This window comes from Anomaloglossus baeobatrachus, chromosome 4 (genome assembly GCF_048569485.1).
Source record: "Anomaloglossus baeobatrachus isolate aAnoBae1 chromosome 4, aAnoBae1.hap1, whole genome shotgun sequence".
In the NCBI taxonomy this organism is placed as follows: domain Eukaryota; kingdom Metazoa; phylum Chordata; class Amphibia; order Anura; family Aromobatidae; genus Anomaloglossus; species Anomaloglossus baeobatrachus.
This window is the reverse complement of record NC_134356.1, coordinates 666252418-666265960: the sequence shown is the minus strand read 5'-3', so window position 1 is coordinate 666265960 and position 13543 is coordinate 666252418. Positions and strand designations below refer to the sequence as shown.

Below are 13543 nucleotides of genomic sequence, written 5' to 3'. Positions count from 1 at the left end.
CATATTTTGAAAACAAGATAAAAAGAGGAATAGAAAAAGGAAGAAAGAAAGAACAACAACAGCCACATTGCATTATTATACCTCAATATACCATTGGACAGTGTTTCATATCCCAACATCTAACGGGAACCACCATTATCCGCATAATCTCCCTCAAACCTCCGCAAGTGTGTCTGGAGAAGAATTCCACAAACCCCAGATTTTGTTAAATTTTCCCGGGCACCCCCTATTATAATATACCACCCGCTCATAGACTATGGTTGCATTGACTAGTTTAACCCAGGACCGCACAGTTGGATTCGAATCTCCCATCCACCTCAGAGCTATTAATTTCCTAGCCAGAAACAATGTCTCTCTGAGGAATATTGTCATGTAATGATCCCAGGACTCTTCCTCCACCACCCCAAACAGGCATATCAAAGGGTCACACAAAACAGGTGGCCGCAGTTTATAGGCCCCAAAATTGGTGACAGGTTCCCTTTAAAGTTTTTCCATAAATATAATCTTTGGGCGCTGCCCCGATGGGGAATCAAATGACTCCAGAGTGGCCTCCTTTATTCCCTCTGTTGACGCAGTTCACTGGGCACGTGGATTTTGGCTAATTGTCTTATCAGTTCGGGACCTGGACTTGACCCCGGACACCAAACCCCATACAAGTCAATGAGGACCTGAACTTCTGTGCAGAAATATGGCTGTAAAATAGTCATATTGTGGAGCCCTGGACTAGCCAGGTAGCCACAAACAGAAAACACACCCACACCCACCCCCCAGACAGTTACATTAGTCACACAAAAACCCTTGTTGCCTCCCTCCAGAGTCTGATGTCCACACCAGGTGGGGCGGAGCCAGGCGGTTGGCCCCGCCCACCGAGGAGTTCACAGGCCTGGAGGCGGGAAAGGGAGCAGATGAGTTTAGGAGGTTGAAGTGAGAGGAGTAAAGTGGAGAGCACTGCTGGTGTCTGGGTCGGAGCCCAGGCACTGACAACAAGGTTGGCAGACGGTGGTGGCCATCTGCAGGAGTGGTGGATCAACGCGGAACCGTAGGACCGGGGTCGGGCGGTGGCCCGCCGGTACCGAACCGGGGAGCGAAGTGAAGCTAGCACACACAGGCAGGGCCATCGGACCCCGACTAGGCTTGGAGCCGCCGACAATGGTCAAATCCGAGTGTGACAGGAACCCCAGGGGTTTCCTAACTACCCAAGTCCCGTCAGAAGGCAACCGTCCGCACCGTGAGGGTATACAGCCACTGCCACAGGCTAGAGACCCAAGGGCCAGCGCCTGCGGGCAAAACGGGCTCCTCCGGCATTCATACACCGGGAAGCGGACTACCGTTGGGAACCCATCGTAGTCAAGAGAGTACACAAAGGTGCAGAGAAAGACAGACCATCACCTGACCGGGGAGAGACACTGCAGCCGGCTGCGGGACCCGTCATCCAGCCGTTTGGTTTACCGGAGACTTTGTGCATCTGTTGCTGAGTGAGTACACCAGTGCCATCCGGCACCGCGCCGCGCTGTCCCTGCAACCCTGCACCTTACCAACCTTACCTGTCTCCCCGTCACACCACCGGGCCCCAGGACCACCAACCCCTACCCATGGAGGGGGAAAACAACATCCCAGCTGCTCCCTACCATCGCTCCCGGGATCCCTGTCACCAGCAGTGGTGGTGCCCATCTTCACCACAACCCATGGGTGGCGTCACGGACTAAATCCCCAAACAAACCACCCCCCTTTTTCACTCATGGGCGAGGAGCGCCGCTCGGGTCCCCGGATCCGGCCCACCGCTCGAGCCACCGAGCAGCAGCAGCAGCGCCGGACCCGAACGTTAGCGAGCGCAGTGCCTCGCCGCCCGCGACAAGTTGGCGTCACGAACAGGATCCTACCCATCTACTTACCAGTAGAAGTGCGCATTGCAGTCCCCGCCGGCGGCGTTCGGACGAAAAATTTGAAGTGCCGCCATCTTTGGCGCGAAGATTTCCCGCTCAAGCGTCTTCCCCGAGCAGGGAAGGCGCGAAAGTGAAGCCCCGCCCCCAACAAGCGGAAGTGCAAAAGAGAACCAAGGGGGGACGGGAAGAAGATGTCTGCGCCCGACGAAGCCGTTGGAGGAGCGGCGGTCGCAGCCGCGGCGGCATATAACTAGCGCTGCAGCGTGCAGGGACGCCAGGACTCTGCTGAAACACGTTCCTGGATCCAGCTGCAAGATGTGCCAGGAGCTCCAGGCCCAAGTCCACTTCATGCTGGCGAAGTGGACGTCGGAGATGAAGGGCCTGGCCGCAACCGTTTGGGCATCCGAAGTGGAGGTGGTCTCAGAGGAGCGGGTAAGCGACCCACGCCCCTATGTCCCCGAGGGACTGGTCGATACGGCTGAGGGGCCTGGCCTGCTGCCGTCCACCACGCTACCTCCCTCACTGCCCATGCCCGCGGCCAACACCCCAACCGAACCGTTACCCCTGCCACCGGTAGCGGAGCCCGCAGCGTCTGTGGGAGAGGGCCCAGACCTGGGCCTTACCTTTGTCACCGCCCTGGCACCCGTCCCGGTTTCCATCCCGGCCGTGACGGAGATGACGACGGCCCCGGCAGTCCGCCCGGCCGCAGCAGAGGCGATCCTCGACCAGAGGCCAGCACTGCAAGTCCCGTCGACCGCTCCCAGACCCCGGGCCTCGGCTGAGGCACGGCGGGGATGCAGCTGCCAGGAGGCAGAGCAAGCCACGTCACAGCGGGGTCCCTCATTACCAAAGGTACCGGTCATAGCCGGCACGGAGGGACTCTGTCTGGGCCCATCCCCCACACCGCCTGAACCGGAGCAAGCAGAAGGTGCTCCACACTGGGAGCGGCAGCAACGGCAGCTGTGCCTCGGGATTGCTGTTTAAAGATGAGGAAAAGAAAAGTTGTTGTCCCCGTTGGGACCCCCAGCACCGTGTTTCCATTGAATGAATGACCACTAATCAAAACCGAAAAATCACCAGATTACCGTCCGAGAAGAGAACCGTCCCCGTTGGGACTGGAGTTGTCCCTGTTGTCAGTTAACCACCCTTACCCACATGAGAAACTCCTCATGAACATTGCCGAGAACTTGCAGGCCACCCACGAACTTGAGGGTCTGTAAATAATGTTGTGGGATGGATACCGTTGCCGCCTCCGGAGAGGCTGATTTGGAGGATGGGCCTGGAGGAAAGTGATAGCCCAGGCCCGCCACTACCGTAACCGGTGGCGATCCTTCGGGGGTTAGGGGTCCCCCTTGGACATGGGGTCCCCTGAAGTGACAGTCGGGTGCGAGTAACCGTACCCGTTCCCGCTCGGGCAGCCTGAACCTGGACTGGGGTAAAGGGGTGCTGCCCACTTCTTAGGGCCAGCATCAGGGCTAGGTTGCTTGGGTGGGAGAGCGGTAGACATCCGTTCGTCCGTTATTAAAAATATTTATGTGTGTTGTAACGTTTAAGAGGACCTAAAGTATGCTTATGTTTTACCGTTTTACCATGTTATTTATATCTTTATAGTTTGAAAAATAAAACCGGTGATGGACGGGCAGCCCGCGGACGGTCTGCATTTTACCAAGGGGGAATGTGGCGCCCTGGACTAGCCAGGTAGCCACAAACAGAACACACACACAAACACACCCCCCAGACAGTTACATTAGTCACACAAAAACCCTTGTTGCCTCCCTCCAGAGTCTAATTTCCACACCAGGTGGGGCAGAGCCAGGCACTGACAGCAAGGTTGGCAGACGGTGGTGGCCGTCTGCAGGAGTGGTGGATCAACGCGGAACCGTAGGACCAGAGTCGGCGAAGTGAAGCTAGCACACACAGGCAGGGCCATCGGACCCCGACTAGGCTTGGAGCCGCTGACAACGGTCAAATCCGAGTGTGACAGGAACCCCAGAGGTTTCCTAACTACCCAAGTCCTGTCAGAAGGCAACCATCCGCACCGTGAGGGTATACAGCCACCGCCACAGGCTAGAGACCCAAGGGCCAGCGCCTGCGGGCAAAACGGGCTCCTCCGGCATTCCTACACCGGGGAGCGGACTACCGTTGGGAACCCATCATAGTCAAGAGAGTACACAAAGGTGCAGGGAAAGACAGCCACCATCACCTGTCCGGGGAGAGACACTGCAGCCGGCTGCGGGACCGGTCCATCCAGCAGTTTGGTTTACCGGAGACTTTGTGCATCTGTTGCTGAGTGAGTACACCAGTGCCATCCGGCACCGCGCCGCACTGTCCCTGCAACCCTGCACCTCACCAACCCTGTCTCCCCGTCACACAACCGGGCCCCAGGACCACCAACCCCTACCCACGGAGGGGGAAAACAACATCCCAGCTGCTCCCTACCATCGCTCCCGGGATCCCCGTCACCAGCAGTGGTGATGCCCATCTTCACCACAACCCGTGGGTGGCATCACGGACTAAATCCCCAAACAAACCACCCCCCTTTTCACTCACGGGCGAGGAGTGCCACTCGGGTCCCCACCCCGGCCCACCGCTCGAGCCACCGAGCAGCAACAGCAGCGCCGGACCCGATCGTTAGCGAGCGCAGCGCCCCACCGCCCGAGACAATATTAAGGGGCTCCAAAAGAAAGAAAAATGGGGTAAGAGCAGGAGAGTTTATACATAGCCTGTTTCCCAGAAGATAAGTCAGATTATTTTCTGGTCCTACTCAGTAAACTACATGAATATACACTGCTTCCTCCACCCACTCTCTGTGCCTGCGCCTGTGATTTGTTGCAGTCAGACTACTATACACGCACCCCACTCTCTGTATCAGAGTCTGTGATTGGTTGCAGACCAGTCTGCTGTATGGTAGTGTAAAAATAATTAAATAATTTAAAAAAAATGGTGCGTGGTCCCCTCTTATTTCGCTAACTGACCAAGATAAAGCAGCAGCTGGGGGCTAATATCCATGGCTCTTTCCACCGTGAAAATAGCAGACCCCAGCTGTCTGCTTTACCTTGTGTTTTTTACTGCAAATAAAAGATTTTTCTGTGTTTGTGTTTAATTCATTTGACTTAGAAAAGTAGCAATGGGGGTTTCTCATAGACATTACTAACTTAGGTCTTTTGACAAATCACAGCTATTATCAACCCATTGTATATCCCCAATTGCCACCACACCAGTGCAATCGAGATGAGCTGAGTAAAATACCAGAATTTGCTCATCTAATGGATACGTCAATTCTGATATGGCTGGGGCTGCTATTTTAAGACTGGGATGGGCCAAATTTCTGTAGCTCTTCAAATCCCGAAAATACTAGCCCCCAGTTGTCCGTTTTACCTTGGCTGTCCATCAAAAATGAGGGGGTCTCCATGACAGTTTTTTAAATAATTTACAGTGGGTGCGGAAAGTATTCAGACCCCTTTAAATATTTCACTCTTTGTTTCATTGCAGCCATTTGGTAAATTCAAGACAGTTCATTTTTTCTCATTAATGTACTCTCTGCACCCCATCCCCCATCTTGACAGAAGAAAAACAGAAATGTAGATTTATTTTTTTTTTCAAATTTATTAAACAAGAAAAACTGAAATATCACATGGTCATAAGTATTCAGATATTTTGCTCAGACACTCATATTTAAGTCCCATGCTGTCTATTTCCTTGTGATCCTCCTTGAGATGGTTCTACTCCTTCATTGGAATCCAGCTGTGTTTAATTAAACTGTTAGGACTTGATTTGGAAAGGCGCACACCTGTCTATATAAGACCTCACAGCTCACAGTGCATGTCAGACCAAATGAGAATCATGATTTCAAAAGAACTGCTCAAAGAGCTCAGAGACAGAACTGTGGCAAGGCACAGATCTGGCCAAGGTTACAAAAGAATTTCTGTAGTACTCAAGGTTCCTAAGAGCACAGCGGCCTACATAATCCTTAAATAGAAATTTCGGACCACCAGAACTCTTCCTAGACCTGGCCGTCCAGCCAAACTGAGCAATCGTGGGAGAAGAGCCTTGGTGAGAGAGGTAAAGAAGAACCCCAAGATCACTGTGGCTGAGCTCGAGAGATGCAGTAGGGAGATGGGAGAAAGTTCCACAAAGTCAATTATCACTGCTGCCCTCCACCAGTCGAGCCTTTATGGCAGCGTGGCCTGACAGAAGCCTCTCCTCAGTGCAAGACATATGAAAGCACGCATAGAGTTTGCAGAAAAACAAATGAAGGATTCCCAAACTATGAGAAATGAGATTCTCTGGTCTGATGAGATGAAGATAGAAATTTTTGATAATTCTAAGCAGTATGTGTGGAGAAAACCAGGCACTGCTCATCACCTGCCCAATACAATCCCAACAGTGAAACATGGTGGTGGCAGCATCATGCTATGTGGGTGTTTTTCAGCTGCAGGGACAGGACGACTGGTTGGAATTGAAGGAAAGATGAATGCGGCCAAGTACAGAGATATCCAAGAAGAAAACCTCTTCCAGAGTGCTCTGCATCTCAGACTTGGTCAAAGGTTCACCTTCCAGCAAGACAATGACCCTAAGCACATAGCTAAAATAACAAAGGAGCGGCTTCAGAACAACTCTGTGACCATTCTTGACCGGCCCAGCCAGAGCCCTGACCTAAACCCGAGAGCATCTTTGGAGAAGCCTGAAAATGGCATCCACCAACGTTCACCATCCAACCTGATGGGACTGGAGAGGATCTGCAAGGAAGAATGGCCGAGGATCCCCAAATCCAGAATCCGAAGAAGACTCATAGCTGTACTAGCTCAAAAGGAGCTTCTACTCAATACTGAGCAAAGGGGCTAAATACTTATGACCATGTGATATTTCAGTTTTTCTTTTTTAATAAATTTGCAAAAATGTCTACATTGGAGATGGGGTGCAGACTGTACATCAATGATAAAATGATAAAAAAATGATGTTTTTTGAATTTACCAAATGGCTGCATTAAAACAAAGAGTGAAAAATTTAAATTGGTCTGAATACTTTCTGTACCCACTGTGTTTTAATAATTTTAAATAAACAGTGTGGGATCCCCTCTATATTTGATAACTAACCAAGGTAAAGCAGAAAGCTGGGGATTGCAGCCTTTAGTTGTCTGTTTTACCCGTGCTGCATATCAAAAATAGGGTAGTAGCCCACATCATTTTTTTTATCATTTTTTTTTTCAAGGTGTTTGCCGGCCATTCAGAGCCATGCCAGTACTTGTCTTGGCTGTAATGCTGATAGAAGTGCCCACACCGGAAAAGCTTGCTGATTGGCTGCTCTGTAGCCTTCCAACAAGCTTTATTTGGATGACAAACCCGAATAGGAACCGGACATACAGGTTTAAGACCGTGTTCGGGTCAAAGACCCAGACATCCATTCGGGTTCACTTATCTCTACTGAGAACACCTCTATACAGAGCCCATTTAGAAAACCTGTCAAGGAGCGGCATAGAATCATCAAAAAAGTTGCCAAATTTTTGCGCAAGTTTCACAAATATTTTGTGACCTTAGAAGGTATTTTATGCCATGAAACCGGAGAAAAGACATCGTCATGGCCCGACATTTTTTAACTAAGTGGTCATATTTTCACCTTTTCTTTGTGGACAATAACCACAACCAGTTGCCTAAAATACTAGATTTTTATAAAGGAAAGATGGAGTCCTATTCTAGTAGACAAGTAGAGGTGCAAAAACAAAAAAATAGCACCAAATTCAGGAGAACATCAGCAGTTACACCAGGTAAAAAAAAAAAATAGATATTTATGAAAAGTGACAGAATTTTCTTAAAAAAAGAGCTGCCCACGTTATCTTTATGTTAACAGACATCTTGAGGACATGGTTTCATGGGATATTTACAAGATTTACTATACGAGACAATAATCACAATAGTCAAGATAACTTTGTCTACGACTAAAGTCCAATTCGTGACCCATGGTCATGTAACATTAGAATTAGATAAGAGGTAAATGTCACCAGTGTCTCTTCCTCAGTGGTCATGGATGGTTCCTACCAAAACCACTGAATACCAGTTATTTAGGCTACTTTTCCTAGATTTCAAAGGATATAATTAATTGTTTTACTTAGTGTTTACCAAGTAGACCACAAAGACGTTAACCAGATCCCATTGTCTGTTCTGAATGTTTGGACTGATGTCTTCATTTGTGATTCTATGGCAGACTTTTGGGGAAACCCTTCCTTTTCCTACTTTTTAAAGATGACAACCATTAAATGGTCTTCGCATTAGCTTTACCTAGGAGACCACAAAGATCTTAATCTAGCCCTGTTGTATCTTCTGAATGTTTGGACTGATATCTTCATTTGTGATTCTATGGCAGACTTTCGGGGAAACAGGGTATCAACTTCCTTTTCCTACTTTGTAAAGACGACAACCATTAAATGGTCTTGCCATTAGTTTTACCTAGGAGACCACAAAGATCTTAATCTAGAAGTGTTGTATCTTCTGAATGTTTGGGCTGATGTCTTCATTTGTGATTCTATGGCAGACTTTCAGGGAAACAGGGTATTAACTTCCTTTTCCTACTTTTTAAAGACAACAACCATTAAATGGTTTTCGCATTAGTTTTTCCTAGGAGACCACAAAGATCTTAATTTAGAACTGTTGTATCTTCTGAATGTTTGGACTGATGTCTTCATTTGTGATTCTTTGGCAGATGTCTTCTCATTACACCCAACATTCTACGACTGGAGAGTGAAGAAACCATCGTTGTAGATGGTCTCGATAAAGCTTTTGAGGCTTTTGTTGAGATTTATGATTTTCCCAAGAGAAGTTTGAGTTTAGCAAGTCAGAGGATCTCTCTGAGTAATGGCAACAATTTCCTGGGCACGGCTACAGTCAAGGTAAAATTATGGCATAAGAGAGACAACCGGCACTAATATGTAACGTAAAAAATATTATGCCAACAGTCTGATTTTTGTAGATCATTTATTTCTCTTCTTTCTTTAATTTGCCAGATTCCAGCTAATGAATTAACTAAAGACCCTCAAAAATATGTCTATGTGACTGTGAAGTCTCCTGTGTGCAATATGGAGAAGGTTGTCCTGCTGAGCTATCAAAGCGGATATGTCTTCTTTCAGACTGATAAGGCAATCTACGCACCGGGATCAACAGGTATTAGCACATGACTGTTGGGTCTGTTGCTATACACTTATTATCTAGCTCCATTAAAGCAAATCTGTCACTAGATGTCTTCTACTCTATCAAAGAGCAGCATGATTTCCACGCAGGGCCCCTGATTCCAGCAATGTGTCACTTACTGGGATACATATAATTCTACCACACAATGTCTTCTTAATTTTCTTACCAGTGCTACACTGGGAACAAGAACTTCATTCTGTGTAATATTCTGTATTTTCTGTGTCATGAAATGAAGAACCTACATGGGAGGACAAATATCAGCTAAACCAGAATACTGCCCAAAATAATGCCATACTGTTCCGTAGCAGTATCCACACAATTCTACCACACAATGTCTTCGTAATTTTGATGAAATTATTGTTCTATCTACTGCAAATCTAGCGGTTTTTGAGTGATGATCTGTTCATAATCCTTACCACTACTGATTGATAGGTTTCTGTGTAGACTACATAGGCAGAAAGCTGTCAATCAGTGATGGGGTGGAGTTTTACAGAGTTTATGAATATGGTGGATGTGACGCCGTGGCTTATTAGGTCGTCACAGGGTATTGTGCAATCTGCCTTTCTGTGCAATATCCATCTCCTCCTTGGTTACGGGTTCCCAACTAATGGTGTTGCCAACATCAGCTAATTAAAATCCTAGGAACACTCTGCACCACACTCACCAGACACACCAGTGGACGGCCTGAGTGGAATAGGGTCGCCCACTTGGGGGGTTGGTAAGGGGAGATCAGGAGTGTCAGGAGCAGTTCAGTTGAGTCAGAGAATGAAGGAGAGAGGAGGTCAGGAGCTGGGCTCCTTGGAAGTAACTAGGTGGCAGACGGTGGTCTGGGCCTAGTAGGAGCTGGACCCAGGGATCACAGGGGATCATGACAAGGGGCACGGTATTGTTGAGGAGGACAGCCGGCGGCCTTGTACCATCACCAGGCTGGGACCAGGCCATGACGGGGTATGTGGACCCTAGGTCAGGGAGTAGCTTCAGGCAACCTGACATTGACCCGATGAGAACAGAGCCTTCAAGATCCGCTCTCCACCCGCTCCAGAATCAGGGTACTAGCGCAACGAGGGGGATAGGACTTTCCACTAAAACGGTCCAGGAAATCCCAAGCGTGAACCCTGAGCGCAAGTTCCCTCAGTTAGTCATACTGGGGAGCAGGACCCGACTAGTTCTAAACTACAGGGGCCAACTAGCAAGTGAATTAGGTGACAAAGGAAAGGTCACAGATCATCAGGCAACACCAGCAGAAACGGGACCCAAACGTGCTTCCCTCAGCGGCAGCGGTGTCCAGAACTTTGGTTTATCAAGTTATCGGTGTCAGCTTTATGGACTAAGTGAGTACACAAGTGACCCTTTCACCCCCAACGGCACGTCTCCATCACCATCACCGAGTCCCGGGGCATCCCCCCTACCCGTGGAGGGGTTAAACACCCAGCTGCCCACTCCATCGCCACCGGGTACTCCCAACTGCAGCGGTGGTACTCCCCCTTACCACGCACCACGGGTGGTGTCACGAACTCTAAACAAACATCCCCTTGTAAATACCCCCTTTATTTGAGTGGCCGCACGACCCCCGGGTCCGGACGCCTCTTGAGCCACCGTGGATCCGGATCCGAGCAGCCCGGCAGCTGATGTGGGGGAGGCACATGGACTATATGAAAAATGGTTTACTAGTCCTCTAGTGATAATCTTCTGCTAATAAAACAGTGATTTTATAAAAAATATAGCAAGTAATGCCGTAAGTGACACATCACTTGAATGGGGGTCTCTATTTCTACATTATGTTGCTTTCTGATTTCTCTACAATCAGCAGTTATAGGCAGAGACTCAATCAAGCTCCTCTGTTGACCTATTAGGTATTTATTTTCGCCACCCTCAGCATTTACATTGCAAGGTATCAAGAGGTGCAAATGCTGGTTTTAGGGTTTGTGACCATGATCAGGACCCACTGCATCCTGGACTTGGCAGGTCCTGACCTGCGGGGCCACGATTCTTCTCCACAGCTGCTCATGCCCATGATCCAGGCTCGGACAGCTGAGGTTTCTCTCTTCTGTTCTCCCTGCGGAGAACACTTCCCACTCTGCAGCAAACCATTGACATGCTTGCGACTCAGAAAGCCGCACCACAGGTCAGTTTATGCTGCGGGCTGTACACACACAGTGGACATGGGATTTCTAGAAATTCCATCAAACTCTGCTTGTACTGTACATCGCAGCATTTTGGACGCAGCTGAATCATGCTGCATCCAAAACGCTGTGAACACTGATCATGGGTACGTACCCTTAAGCGGGCTTTACACGCTACGAGATCGCTAAAGCAATCTCGTTGGGGTCACAGATTTTGTGACGCACATCCGGCCGCTGTAGCGATCTCGTTGTGTGTGACTCCTAGGAGCGATTTTGGATCGTTGCAAAAACGTCCAAAATCGCTCCTCGTTGACATGGGGTCCTCTCCCAATTATCGCTGCTGTCGCTTGGGCAAAGTTGATCCTCGTCCCTGCGGCAGCACACATCGCTACATCGGAACGAGGAACCTCTCCTTACCTGCCACACACCAGCAATGAGGAAGGAAGGAGGTGGGCGGGATGTTCGTCCCGCTCATCTCCGCCCCTCCGCTTTGATTGGGCGGCCGCTAAGTGACGTCGCTGTGACGCTGAGCAAACCACCCCCTTAGAAAGGAGGCGGTTTGCTGGTCACAGCGATGTCGCCGAGCAGGTAAGTACGTGTGACGCTGCCGTAGTGATAATGTTCGCTACGTCAGCGATCTTCACATATCGGCATAACGATAGGGGCGGGTGCTATCACGCTCGCCATCGCTAGCCTAGGCTAGCGATGTCGCAGCGTGTAAAGCCACCCTTAGTGTCCTTGTCTACCTTGAATAGTTGTCTAACTGATCTTCTCTGTCTTTGCACAGTGCTTTACCGCATCTTCTCTATGGATCACAAGATGTCTCCATTGAATACAAACTTGATCATTGAGTTTCTGGTAAGGCAAATGTTGTGAACACAAATTTTACCAATGAAATCAAATCTAAGAAACAAAAATTTCAAAGCAGATGTTAAATTAGTAATGAAGGTGCCACAACCTACATGGGAGGACAAATACCGGCTAAACCAGAATACTGACCAAAATAATGCCTTACTGTTCCGCATAGCAGTATCCACACAATTCTACCACACAATGTCTTCTTAAGGCTAAGTTCACACATCCTGTGTTTTGCATCAGTCACAATCCGTCGCCTTGGGGAATTACGGTACCCTGCAAAATATTTTGCAGGAATCCTGTATTTCCCCATAGACTTATATTAGCGACGGATTGCGACTGATGACCCTGCGTTGCATCCGCTGCGTCGCGGTCCGTCGTTTTTGACTGACCGCCGAGCGGGTAGCAACGCAGAATGTAACGTTTTTCGGGCCGTTGAAAACAACGCACCGCGCAGGAATCCGTCGCGATCCGCCAAGCTTGTAATGCATGTCTATGGTGCAGGATTCCGTTGTAATCCGTTTTACAACGGAATCCAGCGCAGGATTCCGTCATGCTCTACTGAGCATGCCCAGCATGTTTGGCACGCCCACTGGGCTGTCCCAAACACAGACGGATCATGACTGATCCGTCAAAAAACGGACGCACAGCGGATGTAACGGACGCAACTGATCAGTTTTTTCACAGGATTCCTGTGAAAGGAATCCTGTGAAAAACACATCAGTTGCATCAGTTGACATCTTGAAAATGACTGATCCGTTGCTGACGGACCTGACGGATTGAAAACACAGGATGTGTGAACTTAGCCTAATACTGTCATACATTGAGCTTAAACAGTTTCATACAATAGTGCCCATACAATACCATCACTGATTTTTCTACCTAGACCACTTGCCATAGAAAAATTTGGCATAACGGTTGCAGTATGGCTACAAAAGCATATCTAGTGGCACTCAGTAATATTAGGAGATTATTAATCACACATAGAGGCATCTACAGTTACTTTCCCGATATAATGAGATCACCTTGTCGAGGTTAACGGGCTCACATGGATTGACCAATTTTGTTTCCCGATATATTGAGATCACCTTGTCGAGGTTATCGGGCTCACATGGATTGGCCAATACATACGCTAAGAATCTCTTTTTGTCAATATTTCCAAAGCAGTAATGCAATACCTATGTCTTTTTACTCATTTTAGTGCCACTGGATATGCGTTTGTAGTTTTTTGGGGGTTTTTTTCAGTTGGCGCCTGTTCACATTTGGGGAAGCTGCTGTTCATTTTACTGATATGGTTACAGTATAGCAACAGTCAAAAAAATGAATATTAATTTATCTCTATTCCAGTTAAAAAAAATCACCTAAAGATGAACTTTCATCAGTTGGATTATGTTAAACTGACCACATCATAGATTTGTGAATGCAGAACTAAATGAAATGTAGTTTTTATTGTTTTTACTTCTCATTTCTATGGCAGAGATATTAACTTATAAAGTTCAGA

The 13543-nt window shown here is 48.4% G+C and overlaps 1 protein-coding gene across 1 annotated transcript in view; it reads left to right on the top strand.

Annotated features, from left to right (window-relative positions):
* The first annotated feature begins 688 nt into the window (after positions 1-688).
* The window catches only part of LOC142302793 (A.superbus venom factor 1-like), a 116879-nt gene continuing 104024 nt past the window's right edge, over positions 689-13543 (top strand). The window contains 5 exon segments of the mRNA XM_075343902.1: positions 689-694; positions 916-974; positions 8580-8766; positions 8881-9037; positions 11975-12045. Coding sequence (XP_075200017.1) covers positions 689-694; positions 916-974; positions 8580-8766; positions 8881-9037; positions 11975-12045 — 480 coding nt within the window.